General features: G+C 35.8%; 2 protein-coding genes across 2 annotated transcripts in view; both read left to right on the top strand.

Annotated features, from left to right (window-relative positions):
* LOC128549457 (uncharacterized) overlaps window positions 1-18,028 on the top strand; it is a 71,496-nt gene extending 53,468 nt beyond the window's left edge. The window contains exon 4 of the mRNA XM_053526097.1: window positions 15,428-18,028. Coding sequence (XP_053382072.1) covers window positions 15,428-17,853 — 2,426 coding nt within the window. The 3' untranslated portion in view covers window positions 17,854-18,028. The remainder of the gene's footprint in view (window positions 1-15,427) is intronic.
* On the top strand, window positions 925-5,229 carry LOC123536262 (uncharacterized). The gene is made up of 3 exons (XM_045319266.2): window positions 925-2,043; window positions 3,458-3,583; window positions 3,865-5,229. Exons 1-3 carry the CDS (start codon window positions 1,929-1,931, stop codon window positions 3,969-3,971), a joined length of 348 nt encoding a protein of 115 aa, XP_045175201.2. The 5' UTR covers window positions 925-1,928; the 3' UTR covers window positions 3,972-5,229.
* Window positions 18,029-25,875: the final 7,847 nt, after the last annotated feature.

Genomic DNA, 25,875 nt, shown 5'->3' with positions numbered 1-25,875 from the left:
AATCCAGGCGGTACCTTAATTCATACTTTTCTTTGCATACTGAATAGAAAGAGGACAATTTTGTTGTTAACATTTTAGGGCAATGTCTGTTTAAGAGGAAAGGGCTTGGTCCGTTTTATATAGCAATATTGCCTGTCATGTCACGCAGACATAGAATGTGATTTACTACTTTGATATATTATCAAATGTCATGTGACCATGTATACTTTCCAATTCCGTCACAAATAACGTTGAAGGAAGTCTGGATATCGTTAGAGACCATCAATTGTTTTCCCATAGACGTACATTATAGAAACCAAATTTCAGCAAACTCTACCATGACCTAATAAAAGCTTCCGCAATATGTTATATTGTGCGTAAAGCTCTAGTTGTGAAAGTTGTGAAAGATGTAATTAAGGGGAAAAGCGGAAAGCCAGGAATTGGAGATTTTCTGATTTTTAAATAGTTTTCATAGTACAATCCTATCATAAAACTAGCTTGCCAAGGCAAGCCAGCAAACTGCAGAGAAAACATCAGTATTACCAGCTGATTATCACACTGTAATGTCTCAAAAAGATTCAAAGATGAAATATCATTTATCTCTTTCATAACCGCATTTTTACGAAATCTTATTTGAGTCATATTGAGCTGAATTACGGCACTCGGCACGGCACATGATAATGCAATACGACACTCTTTTCAGTAGTCGATATTGCGACGTGACATACTAATTTTTACAAAGATAATTAGGGGTCACCGACTTATATTTTTCAATATTTTGCGTTATTTTACCCCTGCCCCCATTAAGAAATGATACGCTAAATCTTGTTTTATCTGACAAATTATTCTAAAAATAATCCGCAAAACTGCATATGTCGTCAGTTTCTCCATCTTACGTCATTTGACAAGTAATAAACTGAAACATTCAGGTGATTACGGACATCCTGAAAGAAGAATTGTAGACATGAAATATTTTGGCGAGATATTTGACAAAGGGTGTAAAACATGTAAACGACATTTCTTATTCAAGGATATTATCTCAGAAAACATTTATGGACTTTGTTTATTAGTGAAATTTAAGTGTTCAAAATGTCGACAGGAAACTACAATTTCTACATCGAAGGCTTCCGGAGAAACTGATAAGACTTTGACAAAATCTCCGTACTCAGTTAATTTGAAAGCTGCAATCGGTGAGAGTTTTATAACATCTTTTCTAATATTTATGACTCCATTAATAGTTTATTTACCTATCTTTTGTACATCTTTGTAATTGTACTTCCTGTCTCTCCCAAAGGCTCTGATAGTTGTACTACTTTGAATCGTATGGCTATATATAAAGGAAACCCTGACTTACCATGAAGTAAACCCTGAATAACCAATAATGACATACTGACCAGGATTCGCACCGGGAAAAGGAAATGTGGAAATTACAGTCAAAGTCCGCTGACAGGATATAAATCCGCAACCTTCGATTTAGGAGTCAGAGGCTCTATCTCTACACCACTGCGCCTCCCAAAATGTTTTAGATTTTTGTGTATGAAGTTTTAGTTAAATTCATGATTTTTTTAGAGCAAATTTGATTATGTAAAACAAATGAAATTAAGAAAATTAAAAAGAGCATTTATTGAAATTGACAGTTCCCGATCTATCCGTAGGTACACAAAGAGTACGTTAATTCACAATTATTGAAATTAATTTAAACAGGGATGATCCACGCTGGTATAGGAGAAACACACATGAATGGCTTTCTTGTGACATTAGGGATACCACCAATACACCATAAAACATTAAAAAATCATGAACGGAAAGTTGGAAAAGTTATAGAGGAAAATGCACGAGATTCATGTGCTTGGCATGCGAAGAGGAAAAGACAGCATCACAAGCTTGTATGTTACCAGCGACTGTCACAGAACGAGGTGATGGCTATAACATAAGAGACACGTTCCTGCATGAACCAAATAATGATCGGGTTGCAGCAGACGACAAAAGGGATCTACGCAGCAGATGACACCGACACTGATCAAATAACTTTTGATGAGGCAATGGCTATGTTAGAAGAATATGGTAATAAATCATTATTATCTCTGTTATACGAATGTCTACGAATTGCCTACACTAGCCCCTAGACTGACAGTTAACATATTTCCTACATTTTCTCCTTTTTATTTTTCTAATTCCATTTCATAGAGACAAGAGCCAGTCTATGTTAAATATTTTCACAATGATGTTGAAATTTCAGACTATGATATTAGATATGTGATATAGACTGGCTCTGTCCAATTCATTCAATCATAAAAAGTATAAAAAGGTACATCATAGCCTAGGAGCTAGTGTACGATTTGCCTACAGGAAGACTAGAATATTGATTTATTTTTGTTAAAAGCCTATATTCAACTATTTATAAGTTTAAATACTTACGAGCAGCTTACAATCATTCCTTGAAAGATTCAATGCTAGCCTGCTAACTTTCTCTCATTAAGAGACTTGGTCGGGTGCAATGACTCAAAGTCATGACCCTCTAGAAGTGAGATGGCTGCCTGTGAGTCCTTTAGCTTTATAGGCTGAAGATCAGTAATTCAAATCCTTCTTTGTTTCATATAAAAAACGACAACTTCAGATCGTCTTTACGTATCTTTACAGAACATCACTTTTTCCTACACCTAATTTTCATGTCTTGCAAGTTCTATCACAAATTAATGAAAACAAAGAAAAGAAAATAGGGGGTTGACTATTTCCTAGTGAAATGTCAGTCAGTTGTGGTCTGCTACCCTAAAAATGGCGCATATTTGCTCTTGTCCGCACAATAAAAACCTGCTTCCGGTTTCGATCTGCAAAACTTGCCTTGTGGGGTGTATGAACATGAAAACCGTCTCATTTCATGCAGAATGTATTCTAGTAGTGAAAAAATGTGATTAAAGCATTCATTCTACACGACGACTTTGCGCAAAAAATGGGAAAACCAGGATTTATTTATTATGGACTTCTTTCGACTACATCGAGGAAGCACATTTTTGACCGAATTACTGACCTTATATATCAGATGCTATGCAAATGCTTAAGCTTAAAAATGTGTTAAAACTGTCTTTCATTTGAAAACACGCAAACAATATTTTAACTTAAAGCATCACCGAAATCAATATATTAGCTGTATGATTATCGACCACGTGCTTTAATCACGTGCACTAGTTATGCAAGTTACAGCGCGTACGTGCGGGAACTTCCCTGTCTCCTGTTTATCCCTTACCTTGCTTAATTTCTTAAATGGAGCGGTCTTTCATTCAATTTGGGCAGTACCATGTATTATTTGAAAGGGTGTTTATTGAAAATTACGCACTAGATAGCGAACAGTGCAGCAAGCTTTGGTTAAACATCTGTTTCGACAAACGGGAAAGTGATTTAATAGTTAAATTAATATGTTTTCTTAAGATATAATCAAAATGTGCAGGCTAAAACGAAATTTTCATCTATCTTCCTTTAGACAGAGCCAGCGCATCAAATGAGATTCAGAATACAGACCGAGCAGAGGGACAGTCATCCCCTCACATCTCTGCATTAAACGAAGATACATCAAAGAATATGGTAGAGATGGAGACTTTGCAGAAAGGTATTATCATACAGTGTTTATTCAATGTTCTGCACTGATCTTTATTTTATTAGAAGCACTTTAATTGAATAGTTTAGCTATAATTTCTGGTTACATTTGTATAATATTGCATATCAACAAGACTGCATGAAAAAGGAAGAAAAACAGAAAAAAAATCTATAATTTCTTCTTGACTGATGTGTCCAAGAAGAAACAGCAAATCTATTAGTATATACCCTTTCCTATTATCATTATTCTATATGACTAGTTTATTAGATTTATCCTGTATAATTTTGTTACAGACCAAGTTGAAGTTGTTAGCCAAGACGCAGCATGGTCAAAACGTGGCCGCGGAATGAACAGTTTATCAGGTTATGGAAAACTATTCGACATGAGAATCTTGGTATAAAGTTGTATTAAAGCCGGATGTCTGGACGAGCTATCTGAACAGATTTATGGATTTGTTGACACTTTACCTTTGTTTAGATCTATAACAGAAAAAGGAGTTTCAGCATCGCTAGTAAATATATATCAGAGGGAGTTCGGCTGTAAATACAACGCACAGGACTCATGTAAAGATACGCAAGCACTTATGCATTTGTTTTACCACAAAAGTCTCGAACAAAGAGCATCATCTTCTTTCATAAAATTTGATCATGCTTTGAAATATTTAAAAATGTAAGTGTTGTTAAAAGAAATCGCAACCAAATTGAGCGTAAACTCTGTGCGGAGAACAAAATAATTTCCAAGTATTTAGCAAGGAAAATAGCTGTCACCGGACTTTCCTATGATCATTTTCAGCTATCATTTGCAAGGGATTGTGTGAATGGCTTGCGGTATGTATTAGGAGAAAAGGTTAACGGTAAAGCGAGAGTAACCGAAAAGAAACTGTTATTCGAGCTTTGAATTTGCATTTTGAAAACATCAATAGGAAATAGTGGGTAGTATAAAACATATATTGTGTCAAAAAAGTGTTTTCCTTTCACCATTAATGGTATCTGCAGTTCAGATCGACTGTATCATGCAAATTTCTTATAATAAAAACATATTGTTTTTAACTAAAAATACTGTCTCTAAAATTAACGAACGTGACTTGTGAAAGCTGAAAACATATAATTTAAACGCTAACGTCGCATAGCCTCAAACCATATAGGGGTAGGGGTAAAATAACGCAAAATATTGAAAAATATAAGTCGGTGACCCCTAATTATCTTTGTGTCGGCTAAAAGTACAAATACCGTTAAACAACATTTCAAAGTTATACGTTTTTTTATCGAGCCAATTTTTCACAAATTTGATTTTAACGCAAAATTTGCAGCAAAACTCGATGCGAGTTTTTCCGTTTTGACGTGACCATTTCGTCTCTGACGTCTTAAGCGTCAATCTTTTTTCGCTAAATTTTATACCATCGAGTGGCATTTTCTGCATGCAAAGTGACAACTATTTTGTATTTTTCATTTCTGTGACATTCAGAGCGCAGGAAAGGAAAAATGCCGTGAGCACTCGGAGCTGGGCGTTGCACGAAAAGCGACGTCAGGGGCCATGTTTGTGACACAATAGGAAAAACCTAGAACAAAATGGCATCAAAATAAAATCGGTACTCAATCGCATATATCCTGAATTTTTTACAGTATAAATTTCAGGACGAAATTCGGAAAAAAATTTTGGGGCGCATTCCACCTTAAATATTAAATGTCGCGTTGCACTGTCGTTTATCACGTCGCATTGTTGTTTGGCATATCGTTTACATAGTCGTGTAGTATATTGTGTGTCAGGTCATATTGTCGTGTTACATATCGTATGTCACGTCGCATTGTGGTATGGTATATCATGTTTCATATCGCATTGTCGTAAGGCTAATCGTGTGTCACGTTGCATTGTTGCGTGGTATATAGTGTGACACATCTCACTGTCGTATGTCATATCGTGTATCACTTTGCAATGTTGTGTAGTATTTCGTTTGCCACGTTGCATTGTTGTGTGACATATCGTGTGTCACGTCGCATTGTTGTGTAGCATATCGTGAGTCATGTCGCATTGTCGTGTGACGTATCATGTCTCACATCGCATTATCGTGCGGCATATTGTGTCTCACATCGTATTGTCGTGTGACGTATCATGTCTCACATTGCATTGTCGTGTGGCATATTGCGTCTCACGTCGCATTGTCGTGTGGCATATTGTGTGTCTGGTCACATTGTTGGGTGGCCTATCGTATGTCACTTCGCATTGTTGTGTAGTATATCGTGTGTCTTCTTACATTTTCTGTGTTATATCGTGTGTTACGTCGCGTTGTCGTTTGGTATATCGTGTTTTAACATAGCATTGTTATATTGTATATGGTGTGTCACGTCGTATTGTCTTATGGCATATCGTGTCTCAAAAAATAGTATGCAGTTGCACAATCTTATTCATGACTGAAAAAATAACTCAGACATTGCGAAGGGAAAGTAACTTCCTCTTGTAAATTTACTGTAAAAAGGTAAATTACTTATTTAGGCGATATAGGTCTTCCAAAAAGCCGTAACGGAAGCAATTAGTAATTCTAATTAATAGTTTATTGTCAAATCTACTCCGAAATAGTGTATCCGAATCATTTACAACGATTTCCGTTATACCAAATAATAAGTTCATACCACATTTAGTGTTCTAAACACAGTTTTTACAGCAAGTCTGGCAGTTATCACTCTGTCAGTTAATTAAAACACATTGATGTCAGTGTTAAAAGTCACTGAGATTAAAGAATTTGTCCTTCGCTGTTATCAGTTCGAAATCCCTTTTGAGACTGTAGAATGATTTCATAAAAATTTAAAAAATCCCGGTGGTTCTATCAGAGCACTCGCCCGTGGATTGAATAATGATCAGAGATTGTCTCGAGTCAGGTACGTTTTGAAAACTAAAAAGTGACCATATGATCATAATAATGAATTAGTTGTTTATATAAATATATATAACAAAACAAATAAGGCAATAGTACGAATATAACTGTTGTGTTAAAGACAAGGTATTCAGATGAAGGTTACAAGCGGCGGAGACAAAAAAGAGCCTATTAAACGTACATCTTCTATAATATTAAATTCAATATTATAAATAAAGAAGATGAAACAAAAATAAATAGAAAAATGAATAGAAGTATAATTTGTGTTAAGCGAAGTCTTAATGTGTATGTAGTTTCTTGTTGTTTTTTAAATCCCCCGCCACGAGCGGTGGGGTTATAGGAATGGTCTCCGTCCGTCTATCCGTAACACTTTCGTGTCCGCTCCATATCTCCTAAACCCCTTGAAGGAGTTTCATGAAATTTTGGTCAAATGATCACCTCATCAAGACGATGTGCAGAGCTTATGAGTCAGCCTTGTCGGCTCAAGGTCACAACTTAAGGTCAAATTATTTAGCCTTCCATTTTGTGTCCGCTCTATATCTCGTAAACCCTTTAAAGAAATTTTATAAAAAATCGGTTAAATACCCACCTCATCAAGACAATTTGCAGAACTTATGAGTCAGCAATGCCAGCTCAAAGTCAAGGTCACAACTTAAGGTCGAGGTTTGAACTTTTCATTGTGTGCCCGCTCTGTATTTCCTAAACCCCTTGAAGGATTTTCATCAAACTTAGGTCAATTGATTACCTCATTAAGACGATATGTAGAACGTATGAGTCAGCCATGCCGGCTCAAGATCAAGGTCACAACTTAGGGTCAAAGGTTTGAGCCTTCCATTTTGTGTCCACTCTGTATCTCCCCAACCCCTTAAAGGATTTTAATGAAACTTTGGTCAAATGATCACCTCATCAAGAACTCATGGATCAACTATGTCAACTCAAGGTCAAAGGTTTGAGCACCCATTTTTATGAAACTTCGGTCAAATGATCACCTCATCAAGACAATGTGCAGAATTCATGAGTCAGTCATGTCAGGTCAAGGTCAAGGTCACAGCTCAATGTCAAAGATTTACCATTTCACTATATATAACAATGGCGGTGGATTTAGCTGTCTTTCAGACTGCCTTGTTTTTATGCCTCCACTGTGGGGGTGGGGGCATATAGATTTGCCCTTGTCCGTCCGTTCGTCCTTTTGAGAATGTTGTCACGCGCCTAGCTCCAAAAGTATTTGACGTAGTCACAAATGTTTACAGGAATGTTTGTCAGCATGTGTAGTTGTGCACTTGAGGTTTTGCGTCTGGATTTATTCATTCAGTCAGTCGTTTAGGAGTTATGACCTCTGACTTTGTAAAAATTGGTCATTTTAGTGTTGTGTCGCGCCTAGCTCCAGAAGTATTTGACGTAGAGTCACAAAACTTTACAGATTGTTGGTCAGCATGTGTAGATGTGTATTTGGGGTTTCGCATCTGGATTTATTCAGTCATGTAGGAGTTATGGCCCCTAACTTAGTAAAGAATTTATAATTTTAATGTTGTGTCGCGCGTAGCTCCAAACGTATCTGACCAAGAGTCACCCAGGTTTACAGGAATGTTGGTCAGCATGTGCAGTGGTGCACCTGGGATTTCACGTCCGGATTCTTCCAGTCGTGTAGGAGTTATGGCCCCTGACTTAGTTAAAAATTGGCCATTTTAATATTGTGTCGCGCGTAGCTCCAAAAGTATTTTACCTAGAGTCACAAAAGTTTACAGGAATGTTGGTCAGCATGTGCAGTGGTGCACCTGGGGTTTCGCGTCCGGATTCATCCGTCCGTCCGTCCGAGAATGTTGTGTCGCGCCTAGCTCCAAAAGTATTTGACGTTGAGGCACAAAATTTTACAGGAATGTTGGTCAGCATGTATAGTTGTGCACCTGGGGTTTCGCGTCCGGATTCATCAGTCCGTCCGTCCGAGAATACTGTGTTGCGCCTAGCTACAAAAGTATTTGACGTTGAGTCACAAAAACTTTACAGGAATGTTGGTCAGCATGTGCAGTTGTGCACCTAGGGTTTCGCGTCCGGATTCATCGGTCCGTCCGTCCGAGAATGTTGTGTCGCGCCTAGCTCCAAAAGTATATTTAAGTCACAAAACTTTACAGGAATGTTTGTCAGCATGTGTAGTTGTGCACCATGGGTGTCGCGTCCGGATTCATTCTGTCACGTAGGAGCTATTGCCCATGACTTTGTAAAAATTGGTCATTTTAATGTTGTGTCGCACGTAGCTCCAAAAGTATTTGACCTAGAGTCAACAAAGTTTACAGGAATGTTGGTCAGCATGTGCTTTGTGCACCTGGGGTTTCGCGTCCGGATTCATTCAGTCGTATAGGAGTCATGACCCCTGACTTGGATTTTTTTTTTGCATTTTTTTTAAATAGCAACATATTGTTTTTTGCATGCAGTGGGGGCATCTGTGTCCCATGGACACATTTCTTGTTATCCCCCGCCGATGAAATCGGGAGGGGGGTATTGAAATGGCGTTGTCCGTCCGTCCGTCCGTCCGTCCGCAGCCATTTCTCAGTAACTACTTGGTAGAATTTCATGAAACTTGAAATAAACATGAACCAACATACTGCGATGATGCCCGTCAAGTTTTTTTTTTGATTGGTCAATTTCCCTCAGAGTTATTGCCCTTGATTTAATAAAAAATGTCTGTCTGCAGCCATTTCTCAGTAACTAACAGGTAGAATTTCATCAGATTTGAAATAGACATGAACCAAGATACTGCCCTGATGCCCGTCAAGTTTTTTTTTTGTTAGGTCAATTTCCCTCAGAGTTATTGCCCTTGATTTAATGAAAAATGTCCGTCTGCAGCCATTTCTCAGTAACTAGCAGGTAGAATTTCATCAAACTTGAAATAGACATGAACCAAGATACTGCGACGATGCCCTTCAAGTTTTTTTTCGATTGGTCAATTTTCCATTTAGTTATTGCCCTTTAATTGTTTAAAAATCCACAGATCTGTACATAACAAACCAACCAATTGGAAGAATTTCATTAAACTTCTTCCATTCTTTTCCATGCACATTTATTATAAACATGTGATGTTGTGTACCTACACCTGGTCACCACCTTACATTGGTCACCCCCCCCCCCCCCCCCCCCCCCCCCCCCCCCCCCCCCCCCCCCCCCCCTTGTTTTTTTTTTTTTTTTTTTCTTCATTTTTCGTTTTCTACCAATATTTATAATCAACATGTAAACTGTTGTATCCTCACCCCCCCCCCCCCCCCCCCACCCAAACAAACCATTCATTTTCTTTTAATTTGATTTGACTAATGAAATTATTTGCTTCTTGGGACAAGAGTTGCTGATAAGGAAACAAAACCTTCCGTTGACATTTTATGTAATAACAACTACTTGTGGGAACCATGTTAGTAAAAGAAATATGACAGAATCTATAACATTAATGTAAAAAGGATATGGGCCACTGCCACTGCGACTTCTAAGTTTCATAACTTCTCTGGATTTCAAATCATGTAAGACAATAAATTCAGCCCGCCCGCTTAGGTAGAGCGTCGATCTACGGATCGCGGGGTCGCGAGTTCGATCCTCGGGCGGGGCGTATGTTCTCCGTGACTATTTGATAAATGACATTGCGTCTGAAATCATTAGTCCTCCACCTCTGATTCATGTGGGGAGGTTGGCAGTTACTTGCGGAGAACAGGTTTGTACTGGTACAGAATCCAGGAACACTGGTAAGGTTAACTGCCCGCCATTACATGACCTGAAACACTGTTGAAAAACGGTGTTAAACCCAAAACAAACTAACCATAAGACAATAAATTCACAAACATAATACACCGTATTATTGTCTCAATACGGATATTGAAAAGGAAATGACGTCAACGTGAAAAACAACGCAGACGTTCCCCTCTTTTTATTGAAATTTAAGGACATTGTGGGACAATAATTGGTGTACATTTTTCAAATTTACACACATCACTCCAGGAGAACTACGTTCCAACGATCATGTGTCTCAACGATATCATGTGACAACATCTCAACGACGGCTGGTTACGGTATCACTCAGTATGACACGACTATAATAATTACTTTGATTACATTTACCTGTGTCTTTTCCATGAACATGTATTCAAATTCTAAAAGTAATCGCATAAAATGATTAAAACATTTAGATTTTAAAAACATTAGTCTGTTATTGAGTAAATTGAAGTATTTTGCTATTTTCCAGAATAAAAAATATGTATTACACGTTTTCAAAAACAATAGTAATATATAGAAACAGTCAATGATCAATTACCACACTGGCCATAGCTTTATCAGATCAAGTGGTTCCAACGTTGTTTGAGCGGTGAATTTTACGCCGATCAGATGGAGAAATATGGCCGATACTACAAATTTCCGGTATTGTAAGTATGATTTTAAGGAATTTCTACCTGTTTAATAACTAATCAAATGAAAACGATGGGTGCACCTGGAGCGCAAATGTGTCTATGTTTTAGCACATATGTCTATTTAGCTGAGATTTGTGCCGTTTATTCAAACACTTCTGTACAGTCCGGCGGGGGAAGGAGATTTTTGACAGTTTTTGACAATATCGCATCAAATATAATGTTAATCGGGAACAAGTAACTGTTAAAACACCTTTTATGTAAAGGGCTACCTCTTAAAACAAAGCGTGTGTATTTTCATAGAGTTATTCAGGGTTATTTCTGAAAAATCGGCCGAAAACCTAATGCAACGCCGTTTAGAGTGGGTCGTTATGCAACGTAATCAAGTGGATACCGTTCTGTGTCTTACTTGCGAAGTCTTATCCGTCTTAAAAACAGTCATTAAAGCCTAACAATGAATAAATTTAGTGAGTTTTATAGCATTATAATGATCCCGCCATTTCTAATATATTGTACATCGAACAATATCATTAAGTAAATAATAATAATCGTTCGTAAAAACAAGAACCAGTTCACGGATATCTGTCTCCTACACGAATGGTACTGAACAGCATACCAAAATCGGGTTGACTCTTTAAATCAGTATAGTTACAGTTGGTTACTTTTTAGTCCCTTAAAACCAATACATGGCGATTTCATTACTAATTTGTTGTGCATTTAAGCTGTTCATACAAAATAAATAAAATTTGGTCCATGATAAAAGTATTAATCAGTTGTTTGTCAGATTTTCATTCATATTCCTGTTGTAGCATTCATTTATTTTCAGAGAAATAAATCACAGGGAACGTTAAAATTGGCCAGGGAAAAGACAATATTTTATTTGTCCTCCATAAAACAGAAACGACGTAATAAACCTCTAAGGTCCCTTTCAAAAATGAAAATACAAATGAAATACAGACACCAATGAAAGAAAATAAACCGGACCAGCAATACTAATAGAGATGTGCCACAGTTGTACTATTTAACTGTCTCTAACCAAAGAAGAAAAGTGATGTTTGTCAACGGATACTTATTCGATTTGATAAGAGTTAGAAATATTGTAAAAATTTTACAAGAGATTTTAAATGCAAATGTAGGAAGTAAATGAAAATATTTTTATTAGACATTTAAACATTCTTTCAACATAGTACACACGACTTGAAGAAAATTTTCTGTTTTCCTTGTCTGTATATGCTTCCATAGATTTTGACACCTGACACGCGTCGCTATTTATAAATCTGCTGTTTATTTCATTTGGAACGCTGGTAGTGGCGTGATCAGTCAGAAGATCCAGAGCAAAAACATTTATAGAAGGATTTATGTTTTTAAAACAATAATTTGGAGTAAAGGTATGTTTATTTTATAGAGGAAGTAACATAGAAAAAAAAGAAACACTTTTTTAACTTCTGAACATCGGAAAAGTGCATTGCTTTTACACTAAACAGTGTCATTGACATGTCGGCTGCTAAACAGATACAAACCTAAAACAAACCGTATTTTATCCACTCAGTCTATTAATAAAAGTGGAAGATAAAGCATTTTTCCGACAGTTTTATAGCTGTTCGGAAATTTGATATATAAAAATAAAATCTAATTTCAGAAAAAATGAATCAATTTTACGATCGCTCGAGCAAAACAATGTCCTGTGTTGATGTGTAAATGCATTTACGCAGATTTATTATGAAACATCCGTCATTTATAATAAGCACTTTTAAACGACTTCTATTCATAATTCTTGTATATATATAGTCATCCCATCTGTACATGATTTTCGAAGTCAGTTTACTGAATACTGTTAATGTACGATCTTTAACGTTTTGCTCATAGAAATTCGGACTCAAATCGTGTGAGAAAATTAATTGAGTGCAAGCTCCTTATTTTGCCACTCACACTCCTCACGATTTGGAAAATATGATTTGTGAAAGATGTGACTTAAAATCTTTATGTCATGGCCTAGACTCGGATGAAATAGAATACAGCCTAAAGAGGAAACCGGCCAACCTATGTACAATCATACATTTTCTTTCTACTGTTCAAATAATACAAACTGTTTACACACTCATTCAAACTTCCTTGTATCCAATCCGCTAGAACTGTGCGGCTGCTCAAAAATAAGCACATGGACAGATATATCTTACTTGACCGTATAAAATAAATATGTTGATTTACAGCTGTTAAAGTTTCATTTAAATCTACACTGTAGAACATTTTCTTTTGACGAAGTCATCATCAGAATTGTTATTTCTAATGGACTATCACTGTGAAAACTGGCGTGAGTTAACAGTTGTTCAAATTAGTCTAACATGACAGTACTTTTTCTAGTATGCTTTTGTAATTTTATGTTTTGAGAAATAGGTTTAATCAAATTCTTCACCGTACAAAAGCATACTCCAATGAGCAGATCGTTCTAAATAGTCACATCGTGTAGGTCTTAAATCAATACAATTTTTAGTCTGGATTACCTGCCCCTTAACTGCTGTTACTATCAATACACGCCGGGATCCATTATATCTCATTTTCATAAAAATCATTTATTCACACTAGTTCGAACAAAAATAAATAAGAAACGTATCCAGTTAAATCTTGCAGAAGTTGACGCCCTAGCGATCTGGCCGCCAGACGTTTCCGACAAATGGGCCTAGCACTATGGCGATCTAGTTGTCTGGCAGACTAGCCTACTTTTTGTAAAATATGAATTAGAATATACGATAAATATAAAGAAAATGTGAATACTAATGTTAAAACGCAAAACATCACTAAAGGAACGCTGCTTATCATTTAAAATTTGCAACGCAGCCTATGAGAGTAGACTTAATAAAAGAAGCATTTAAATTTGTGGTTAATGTTTGCTCAATAAGGTACATAACGAAAAACCTTTCAATTACAGTGGCTAGCGGATTGCCAGGCTATTTTATTTATTTCTAGATAATGCTTTTGAAAATACGAATAATATAAAAGAAACTCTGGATACAAACATAAAAGCTGACTAAGCACAGAAAGCTTATTGTGAGGTTTATAGAGAGATACATTAAGAATTTGCACGGCTTCTTATTACAGTATACCTTTAAAAAAAGAAATTAAGAAAACAATTTATGGTTTATTTATGCTAAATGAAACGCATAAAATTTTCGTAACTATGAAAATTCCATTCTGGCAGTCTAGCGGCCAAGTAGCCCGGCATTTTTTGTCTTTATTTATTTATTTGGGTTTTACGGCACACCAACACAGTATAGGTTATATGGTGCCAAACAGGACTACAAATTTTGGTTTCACATCTCATTCACATCGAAATAAAAACATGAGGTTTGGAATCAAATAATCATTAAGTAATAATTTAGAAATTACGATAAATATATTTAAAGAAAGCGAGCCGCCAATTTCAGCGAGAATATTATTATCTGTTTTTACTTAAGTAAACGTAAACGGGTTCATACATTAAGATTTAATATTCTAAGCTGTGTTAAAATGTCAACAATCCGAAATTTTGATACACATACATCGTGGTATCGACCGATCGTGCATCAGGATCGGCAGGTCGAAGAATAAACGTGACGTCATAAGTAAACAACAAATGCTTTGACGTCAAGACAATGCGATGTCGTACACAATTCACAACGAAAAATTACCAAAAGCTGCAAATATTTGTATTTACTTTTTGTACTTATAGTAGGCTGGGTTTAATAATAATAAAACTAGAATTGTTGCCTTTTAGGTTCGGTCTCTATGTGGATTTATCGACCTGATAAAAGCGATATCAACCTCGGGCTGCGCCCTCGTTCGAGGCATACATCCACTAAATAGGAAAATGGCGCGAAGAAAAGATAGTCGCATAATGGCGGAGACAAATCGAGGGTTCAACGTAATAAGGGCGTATCTACATATAATAACTATATGTAGATACGCCCTTATTGCGTTGAACCCTCGAAATAGTCCTCAGGGTTTTTTTTTGCTCTGTAGTGCTATTTTCCTTATTTTCTTTGTAGTTTCTTTTGCTGAAATCACATGACAGATCTATGCTTGACATGTAGGTAGCATTTTCATAATGAAATAACAACATGACAATTTTTTTTATAGAAACTTAGATCATACACCACCAGTATAATTCAGGGTCTCATTTTTTAGCTGATTTTGCAGTTTGTGTGTAAACTGAAATTATTTTTCTTGCATCAAAGATGATCCCCACCTTTCTTTTGATTTTTATTTAGCACTGACAATATTCTTCAAGAAAATGTAGGCTACAGACATTTAAAATGGGTCCTGATGTGTGCTGCGGCCATTGGAAATAGGTCAATTTTATATAGATATCGCTATTATCAGGTCGATAAATCAACATATCAACCTCACTTAAAGGCAGTAATTGTATAGTATTACAGTCAAAAATAAGCGACGACGGACAACTGTATAATGATAAGGATAATAAACTCTGCAATCCATACATCAACAACAATTTACTTATGTTTACCCTTTACACAAAAACTATGTAGACTGGCTGTATATGTGTTCTTCTAGAAAATGAATCTATTAAACACGAATTTTATATAACAAACGACGTTTCTTTTTATATTTCAGACCTGAAGGAAGATTTGATAGATCTCTACAGGAAAATGCACCATACCCTACCTATGTCACCTTTAATGGAAGAAAATGACACGCCTCTCCTTAAGTTTTACGTCATGCCAGACATAGAGTCAGTGGAAATTCAGAGGGCGCGTGGAGGTGGCAAAGAAATTAGATCAAAGGTTACGTCATTGCATGATGTGTTCTATAAGAAAAATGAACCATGTCATGAAATTTACCTTACTGCGGATGCTGGGTTTGGGAAAACAGCATTAAGTAAACGACTGGTTTTGACGTGGTGTCAAGCCAAAAAATGTATCCAAAATGAAAAGAAATACTTTAAAAAGGGAGATATTAGTACAATGTCGAAATTTGACTTTGTGTTTTTGTTGTCTTTACGTGATTGTTCTGAAGAATGGGACATTGATGAGTTGATCAAAAAACAAATAATTAATGATCTAGCACACACTATTTCGACTAGTGATTTTGAAAACATTCTTTCTAAGGAAAAATGTCTAGTAATTTTGGATGGTTTGGACGAATTCACACACGTAGCACCTGCCTGTAAACAAGGAAAAAGTGACATTCCACACAGGAAAGCTAGGAGGAAATGTACAATTCTCACAACAACTAGACCGTGGAAGTTGGGCGTTAGTAAGATACGTTCAAGTGAATTAGAGCGAAAGTTGGAACTTATTGGACTTAGTAAAACGTCTGCTAAAAGTTTAAAAAGGACTGTGATCTCACTGTTATGTGGTAAAACTGACATAGAAAATCACATTCAAGACTTTGATCGTGCTATCAGTGATAGAGGTATTTCGGATTTGGAAACTATTCCGCTCTTACTGATGTATATTTTGTGTTTGTGGTGTGATGGAATAGAGCTAGGAGCATCTAGAACTGAGTTATATTGTCAAGTTGTTGACATGCTTCTTAAACGAACGTTTGAAAAATATCCCGACATACAGTCGCGCGAACAGTCCCAGGGTGATATCCCACAATGCTTCAGTGAACATAAACATTGTAAGGAACACTACACATTTCTGCAAGCTTTAGGACAATTAGCATTTGAAACGTTATTCAGTGAAAACAAAGAAAGCACCCTTGTGTTTAGCCAGTCAGTGACAGAGAAAAATCTAACCTCAGAGCGCTCAGAGTATTTGGAATTAAGTCTTAACTCGGGAATATTAACACAAAGCACAGAAAAGACACTAACAAAACAAATCTCGAAATTTTCGTTTTCGCACAAAACAGTGCACGAATTTTTTTGTGCACTGTACATTAGCTGTCAAAATGAAAGTGATGTCAAAAACATTGTTCTAAACAAATGCAAAAGTTTGCAGAGTATTCTGGACATGTCGACAGTGCTTATTTTCATCAGCGGAATGGTGAATACAGAAATCATTACTTCAGTATCACAGGAATTTCTTTCTGTTATCAGTGAAGATAAGATAACGAGCGAATACAGATCCACGACTGATTACAACCCTTTCGAGAAGCACCCTTTGAAAGACATACAAGACATGTACATTTCTTGTATGAAAGAAAACACGAGCGATAAGGAACTCAAACTTTTCTGTCAAGATTTTTTCTTTAGTGGAGATTGTAAAGAAGAAAAATACTTTTCATATTTAGCACAGCTCGCGGGGCACAATAAAAACAACATGGCGTCAATAAATATCAACACAAACAGTGGTCGTAGTTTACGTGAAATTATTGATTGTTGTGAATTGCACGAACTGTTCCAGATCAATAAAATATACTACGACGGTAAAGGAGAAAACGCACAGCTTCCTGTACTGTTGGACAAGTCGCCGAAATGTGTCACTGTTATATCGTCTTTTCCTGGTTCTTGGAGCCGTGAAATGTTGGAAACATTACAGAATAATTCTCTGTTACAAGCAATTCATATCTGCAGTTTCAAGATGAGTCACGATGTACTGAATGACTTTCTGAATTATATTATAAACAGAAAAACAATGACGGAGATTAGATTGTGTCGCTTAGACTGTACCGAGCACGAGCGTTCGTGTACTTTCAGTTTAGATTTTAGTCAGCATTCAGATCTAAGGAAGTTAGTATTGGACTTTATACCTAAAGTGTCACAATTGAAAGTTAATAGTCAAGTGAAACACGTGGAGTTGCGGCTTATCAATCTAGGTGAAATGTCGCTGCCTCCTGAAATGGCGAATATTGAAAGTGTTGTTTTGTGGGGTGTAAACATGTCTGCTTCAACATTGCGTGATCTCGTTAAGGTAGTGGAGAAACTTTCACACAAAGTCACAGTAACAATATTCAAGTGTAAGATAGAACCGAAAACAGAGTTTGAACACTTTAAACAATATATACACTCATCTCAGAATTTCCGAGTTATACCGCAGGTTTATAGCTGGTGGTTTGTGTTTGAAACAAAAGTTGAAAGTGATGTTACTAAATAAACTCAGACAGATAGTGTAAATATTTTGTAAACATTCCATTTAAATATGTTACACATATTGGACACATGACATATGGCATATATTTGTGTATATAAATACACGCGTGTTAAAATAGATATCGACAAAAATTCTTGGAAGTGGAGGTAAAAATGGATGTTCCTATATACAAGGATTTATACACAAGTAAGTCATTTTATTTGCTTTTATTTATTAGATCTATATTCTAAAATTAATTTAATATTGTAACGGTTTTATAGAATTGAGCCCCGTCATGTAAAAAGGGGCCATCTTTGTGAAAAATGTTTCTTTGAGAACAGAATTCCTTCATCGAGCTATGCCATCAAATTGACCATAGTTATTATTTTACATCTTGAGAAATGGAGTATATTTAAAGTTTTATAAGCCCCCAACCCACTCCACTCCCGCACCATACCGGGCCTGCATCTACTAGTCGGACCGTCCGTCCGTCCGTCTGTCTGTCCGTCCGTCCGTCTGTCTGTCCGTCCCTTTCCTATTGAGAACAAAGGAAAACTACACGCTTTTTACCATGGATAACTAAAAACACTTTGGTCAACAGACGTCAGACTTCATAGGATGATTGTCTATGGTCAGTTAATGACCCCCGTCATTTCAAGGGTCAAAAGGTCAAAGGTCAAGGTCACAGTGACCTGGAGACTGAAGACTGTTTTAGATCGATAACTGAAAAATATTTTGGCCTACAGAAGTCAGACTTAATAGGAGGATTGCTTGTGGTCAGTAAATATCCCCTATTGTATTAAAGGTCAATAGGTCAAGGTCACAGTGACCTTAAGACTAAACATGGTTTCCCATTGATAACTGACCCGATGTTTACAAAACATTCTTAGTCTCAGTTGAGTCTGAAAAAAGATTTTAACGTAAATGCGTCAAACTTCCAAGGATAGTTGCTTGTGGTCAGAAGATGACCCCTGTTGTTTTACTGGTCAATAGGTCAAAGGTCAAGGTCGCAGTGACCCATAGACTGAAAAAAGTATCATGATTAATAGCCGAAAAAGATTTTAACCTACATGCACCAAACTTTACAGGATGATTGCCTGTGGTCAGAAGATGACCCCTGTAGTTTTAAGATCAGTAGGTCAAAGGTCAAGGTCACAGTCATCTTGAAACTATCTTGAAACGTATCCTGGCTAATAACTGAAAAAGAATTCAATATTCATGCGCCAAACTTTATAGGATGTTGCCTATGGTCAAAAGATATCCCCTGTAGGTTAAAGGGCTGATAGGTCAAAGGTCAAGGTCACGGTCATCTTGAGACGGAAAACGTATCCTGATTAATAACTGAAAAAGATGTTAACCTACATGCGACAAACTTTATAGAATGAGTAGGGGTGACTATTGAGGCCAATTTTGACTATTGCAATACTATTGATATTGCTTAAAAACTATTGCGATACTATTCTATTGCAGGTTACTATTGCGATACTATTGCAATAGTTATCGGCCATCCTATTTTATACAGTAAAGCTACCAACTGGCATTGTTACACAGTGTAAGAGACGGCACTGTTTATAATTGCTGTTAACACACATTGAGATGTTTGTATAAATGAAATGGACAGAAATAATTCTAACATTAAATATTTCTTGACTTCCTTAGCTTTGGAACAATAAGTAAAACAATAAACCTATGGCCAAGGTATACTCAAACAAATGGGCCCATTTGTTTCGAGTGCCCAACATTTTAAAAACCCCAAAGCATCAAAAAAGACAAAATTAACGGATGGGTTTAAGGTGTCCCAAAACACTAAATGAAGGGCCCAACCAAACGGGTTTGCTGTAAAATTCCCAAAGATCCTTTTTTCTCCCATGTCCATAGTAAATTTTCCATCTAAGATTAAAAATTTTTTAAATAAATTTATTATAAAAAAAGTTTTAAAAAAACAAAATTTATTAATTATCTCCAGACTTCTCAGTCCTTTATGGTAGTTAAATTCCGTGATGGTAAAAATTGAAAAAAGGGACGAAACATTTCCCCGAGGCCCCCAAATGAAACCCGGGCTCTGTTTTTTGGTTTAAAAAAATTATAAATTATTTCTGTATTTACTAAAAAAAAAAACTATCAAAACTACGATTGTTGAAGGAAAAAACGGCGATTGTTTTTGGGAAACGTGACTTTTCTATCGAGGGCCTGCAAGGGGGACACTTTTATCGAAAATGAAATCGATAGTTCGATGTATCGTTACCCCCCCAAGAAATGGTGCCTGGGGTCAAATAAAGCCCCCTTTTTGGTTTTTATAGGAAAAAGGCCAAGGTGCAGTGCCCTTAAAACTGAAAACATATCCTGATTAATAACTAAAAAAGATTTTAACCTACAGCTAAAAATTTTTAAAAGAATGTTTGGCCTGTGGTCAGAAGATGACCCCTGGGGTTTTTTTCGGTCATAGGTAAAAGGTTTCAGGGCGCAGACATTTTGGGAACTGAAAACGTATAAAAATTTAATAAAAAAAAAGATTTTTCCCAATAAATGCGCCAAACTTTATGGGATGATTTCCCTCTGGTCTGATGCCCCCCTTTGGAAAAAAGGGTCAATAGGCAAAGGTATAGGTCCAATAAATTTGGGAACTGAAAACGTTCCTGATCAATAACTGAAAAAGATTTTAATCTACATGCGAAAAAATTTTATAGGATATTCCAGTGGCAGAAGAGGGGCCCCTGTTGTAAAAGGGGTTTAAAATAGGGCAAAGTTTCAAAATCGCAGTGACCTTAAGACTGTAAACGGTTTCACGTTGGTTACTATAAAATTTTTTGGGCCTACGGGCGTCAAACTGATGGATGATTGCATGGGGACAGTCAAAGTTTCCTCTTTTTTTAAAAGGCCCAATGGTCAAATGTAAAGGGTCGCAGTGCCCATAAAACCCCTGAAAATTTTTTCCAATTGTAACTGAAAAAAGCCCGGGACATCAGAGGTCAACTTCATAGGTGAGGGCATGTATACATTAAATGACACCTTTTTGTTTTAAAGGGGCAAAAGATAAAAGGAAAAGGGTCAAAGTAAACCTTAAACGAAAAGGGTTTTCAATCGAAAACGAAAAAAAAACAATTTCGGGCCTTTAACGGGAATTCAGACTTCATAAAATTTGATTCCCTTTGGTAAAGAAATTTACCCTGGCCCATTTTAAAAATCAATAAATAAAAGGGTTTCAAGGTCGCATGCCCTTGACACTGAAAAGGGTTTTCCCCTTTGAAAAACAAGACTTTTCCCATCCAGCTGAGTTTTAAAACCCACAAAAAACCCTTTGTGGGCGTCAAATTTAAAAGGGAAAATTCCTTTGGTAGAAGATGAAACCCTGTTAACATTTAAAGGGCCCAATAGGCCCAAAGGGCCCAAGGTCGCAATTTTTGAAATTTTAATATGTTTCCCTTGGGTCGGGGAATGACCTTATTTTATAAGGGGTTTTTAACCCAAAAGACTCATAATTGCAGTGACCTTACACTGAAAATGGTTTCACATTAATAACTAAAAGGGTTTTTCCCAAGAAATTCTCAGTTCAGTTGAGTTTTAAAAAAACTAAACTGTAGGCTAAAATTTTTAAAAAGGAAAATTGGCCTGGGGTCAAAATAAAAACCTCTTTTTTAAAACCTTTTAAAAGGTAAATAGGCAAAGGTCAAGGTCATGTTAATGTACATATTAAAAAAATAAATTCAAAAAAAAATTTTAAAAGGCTTTAAAGGGGGGGCCCGGAAAATTTATTCACAAATATAAAACCCTTCCGATTTTAAATGAAACTTGGCCCAAACTATACTAGCGCTAAAAATTCCTTTTTTTTTTTCCCGCGTCTTGGAAACCAATAAATAATCAGTGATGACGTCCGAACGTCGAAAAACGTAGGGCCCCAAAATCCCCAAAACCGCCGAAAAGGGTCTTCTAAAATATTAACCCCTTTTTTAAAAAATAAGCAAAAAACTTCACAATATGATTTTTTATCAAATTTAAATATGGAAATTTGTTTTTTTTAAGGGGAAACGCACCAAAATTACGAGGGACTTATAATTTTTATTGACCCAGCCCCTTTTTTCCTTTTGATAAAAAAAATTTTAAACAAAAAATTTCGGCAGAAAAACGCAAAAATTGAATTTTTTAAAAAAAACAAAAACCCCCCTTAAAAAGTCTGATTTTCACCCAAAATTCGTCAAGCGATCTTTTTGCAAAAAAATTTACAAATAAAAAAGGAATTTTAAAACTTTTTCAGTTTTTCGCAATTTTGGTGTTAAAAGACAAACTGCCCTCCCGATTTTTGCACAAAAAAACGAAATTTTTTTTAAAACGACGTTGCTTATTTTTTTGCCCCCCGTTGCGCGTTAAAAACTTTGGGTCCATTTCAACTGTATTCTTGAGCCAAAAAACCCCTTAGATAAATTATTATGCATCATTCTTTCTAAAAATGAGCCACTCCCAAATTTTATGGGGGTTTTCACGCAAGGACTTTTTCCCTTTCCCTTTTTAACTAAAAGTCGCTACTTAACTAAACGGGGGATCCCACAACGAAAATTTTGCATCACCGACCCAACAAATGTGATTTTTCCCTTTTTTTTAAAATTAAATTTTTTTTTTAAATTTTTTGGTTTTTTTCTCGTTCCCGCTAATTTTGGGAAATTTCAGCCCCCTTTTAATTTCCCGCCCTTCATTCGCACGTGTATTCTGTCTCGCACGTTGTGCGTATGGTATTTAGTAAGGCGTTTGCATACCCCACCAAAAACTAAAACCGAAAAAAAGAATGTAGCAAATGACATCGGGGCAGGCCGAAACGAAAAACTTTGCGTGCATTGAGTATTTTTTTTTTTGCTTTTAAAACATTTTTCCCCTAATATTAGTCGATTTTTTAAATGCTGCACAAACAAATTAAAACGGGCGTACAGTTTTCATCGTACAATTCCAACAAAAACCCATATGTTGTTAAATCAATGCTCCCGATTTCTTTAACCCAAACCCAAAGGGAATTGTTACATCTTTAATAAACCCAATTTTTGGGGAAACATATCTCCCTTTCGGGTATGTTGAAATATTTGTCAACACTACCCGTTTGGGAAAACCCTTTTTTTTTCACAGCAAAATGTGGTAAATCTCGGGAAAAAACCCAAACAGTATAAAAACCCCCAAAAGTCATTCTCGTCTAAATTTAAAGGGTAAATAATGTTGCATAAAATTTTTTTTAAACTCCCAAAATTTTAGAAAAATCTTTTCTCTTCTAATACGGTTAAAATTTAATTTAAACCCTTGTTTTTTCAGTTAAATCGCTTATGCATCCCTGCAAATTAAACGTAAAAAAAAATGGGCGAACATGGGTTTTCTTAAAAAACCTCATGCTTAAAAGAAGTGTTTTGGGAAATATGAATTTTTTTTTTATTTTCCAGTCAAAATTTTCCCCCCCTCCCCCCCCCAGATTAATGTAAAAAATAACAACCTACCAAAAACAAAAGTAAATTTTTTGCAGTTAAAGAATTAATGACAAAGACAGCATCGTAAAAAAAAAAATTTTTTTAAAAAAAACCCCTTTTAAATTAAAAAACCTGAAGTTTTTTTTAAAACAAAAAAGGGGAAATCGAAATATTTCAATTTTTTCCAAAATTATAACCGGGTTTACATTTTTTTCCCTTTAATGGGTTTTAACAGAATGAAGAAAAAAAAAGTTTCTTTCCCCTTTAGCCTTTTAAAAGGCACGGGCCCCCCTTTTTTCGCTTGAAGTTCAGCCCATGATTTGACCATTAAAACACGTTTTTTTTTTTCTGATCTGTTTTAAACTCCCAAAATCAAGAGAGTATTTTAAAACCCTTTAAAAAAAAAAAGGAAATAATTTTAAATATATGTATGCTTTTTTTTTTCCTTTTTTTTTTGTAAAAAAAGATCTAACCCAATCCCTTTTTAAAAAGAATTCCCCCAAAACCCCCCCAAACCCCGGGTAAACCCTTAAAAAAAAGTTAAAGTTTCTTTTTTAACGGGGGTGGTAGTCGCCCGAAGGTCCCCACCTCGGATGGATGGAACAATTAAAATTTCCAGCCGACCCCACGGCGGGTTTCTTTTTTACTTCCCCTGCATCCATCTGGGCCGATACTATTTTACGGGAAACCCTTACCAATTTAAGCTTTCCCAACCAGCCTGAACACTAGTCGGGAATAAAGCCGCAGGGGAACCCGAACCCAAACCGCTGGCGTTGTAGCCAACCTGCAAAACCCCCGGCGCCATTTAATTTGATGAACGGATGACTAAATTTTTCCAAAAATCATGAACGTTTAATTAAATAAATCACAATCTTTGGGCCGTCGGGGTTGAAACATGGTAAGAAAGGTTTAATGGACACAAATGTTTCTTTTTTTCCCAAGTCCCCATAATTAATAAAAACTGCTAGATAAATTTTAATACATTTTCGTACAGTTAAAAAGATGTAACGTCAAGCTAGAAAACGAAAATGAAATTGGGCTTGAAAAGGCGAAAAATTATGGGGTCTTCTTGACAGTGGGGAAGCAGACTTTTATTTTTTATTTGGGGGAAAAAACAGCATGTCCCTTTCAAAATTTTCCTTCGGAAAGGGACTGAATGTTTTTTTAAAAAATTACGTTTTGGTGTTATTTTTTCTGCGTCGGGGCATTGTGTTAAAGTTTTTAAGAAAATTTGTTAAAAAAATGCCTAAAAAACCAAATGAAAATGCGCTTAAGACATTAAATTTTAAAACGGGGTTCTATCGTCCGTCACGGGCCCTCTTATTTTTTTTTTATTCAAAGGTTTTTAATATTATATTAAACGGTTTTCCAAATAAAAAAGGGATGTTAACTTTAAAAAACACTAACAGAATGAAAATCAATTTTTTTCACTTGTTCTGGGTGACTCCCCTTTCTTGAAGTGCGGGGTTGGGAAGCTGTAAACGAACATGTTTTACGGGTGACTTATAATAAATCAATGGGGGGGGTTTTTAGATACTTTTCCATTCTGACGGAAAATTTCAAAGAAAAAATAAGCATTTGGTGACTCTGAAGACTTTTTTGAATTAAAAGGGGAAAAAATTTTTTAAATTTCCCAACAGACTCTTCCCAATTTTTTCCGTTTTTTGTACTTTTTTGAAAATTGGGGGGGGGGACTTAGTAAAATTTCATAATTATAGGTAGGGAGGTTTTTAAAAAAGGAAAAACTAAAAAATCGGGGAAGTGTTTAAAATAAAAAGGATTACGGAGGATAAAAAAAAAAATTTTGAGTGGTTTTTGTTTTTTTTAAATTTTTTTAAATTTTTTTTTTTATTTATTTTTTTTTTTTTAAAAAAGGCCTTCCAAACCCCCCCATACAAAAAATTTTCTGGAAGTGTTTTTATAACATTAAATTTATTTTTAATAAAACCCCGCCGATATGTTATAAACTTTTAAAATTTAATTTCCCCTTTGTTAATTTGCTTATTATGTGATTCCCGTAGAACAAAACAAACAAAAGATAATATAAAATTGTTTAGGGCGGGGCTTACGTCCCAAGGCATCAAAACGTCAAAACTTTGAGTTGTACGCCCAAAAAATTTGGGGAAGGGAACAATTTTTCTTCAACGAAGTAGGGGCAAAAAACTAAAAGTAAATTTCCCTTTTTTATTTGAAAAATTTCTTTTGGAAAATTTGATCACTTTTTGGCCCGAAATCGACTTTTAATTTGGGGCCCGTGATTTTTTAAGGAAAGTAATTTTCGCGTATATTTGGCCATTTTTGTCAAAATTTTATATAAGAAGGAAAATGGTTTGCTTTTTTCAAAATTTTAAATTTCGTTGTAATAAGGGGCGATATTTACTTCCACCCCGCTACCCAAAATAAATTTCCCTAAAAGTTTAAAATGTTTCAGTTTCGCTGATTTTAAATCAAAAAATTTAAACATTTTTGAGGGGCTCAAAAAAGGGAGTATTTCGAAATTTGGCGCCCTTAGTTGTGACGTCCATGCGTTTTCACTGATAAAAGCTTGTTGCCAAGACGACAAAAATATTTAGGGAACCCTAGTGCTACAGTGGACAAAGTTTCATAC

Source organism: Mercenaria mercenaria, chromosome 16 (assembly GCF_021730395.1).
Source record: "Mercenaria mercenaria strain notata chromosome 16, MADL_Memer_1, whole genome shotgun sequence".
Lineage (NCBI taxonomy): Eukaryota > Metazoa > Mollusca > Bivalvia > Venerida > Veneridae > Mercenaria > Mercenaria mercenaria.
This window is presented reverse-complemented; position numbering and strand designations above follow the sequence as displayed.

What these genes read in the sequence shown, in the direction of transcription:
- LOC123536262 (XM_045319266.2), top strand. Translation starts at nt 1,929, where the DNA reads ATGAACCAAATAATGATCGGGTTGCAGCAGACGACAAAAGGGATCTAC. An exon ending in GGCTATGTTAGAAGAATATG is followed by an intron (nt 2,044 to 3,457) that starts GTAATAAATCAT and finishes ATCTTCCTTTAG; the next exon opens with ACAGAGCCAGCGCATCAAAT. An exon ending in GATGGAGACTTTGCAGAAAG is followed by an intron (nt 3,584 to 3,864) that starts GTATTATCATAC and finishes ATTTTGTTACAG; the next exon opens with ACCAAGTTGAAGTTGTTAGC.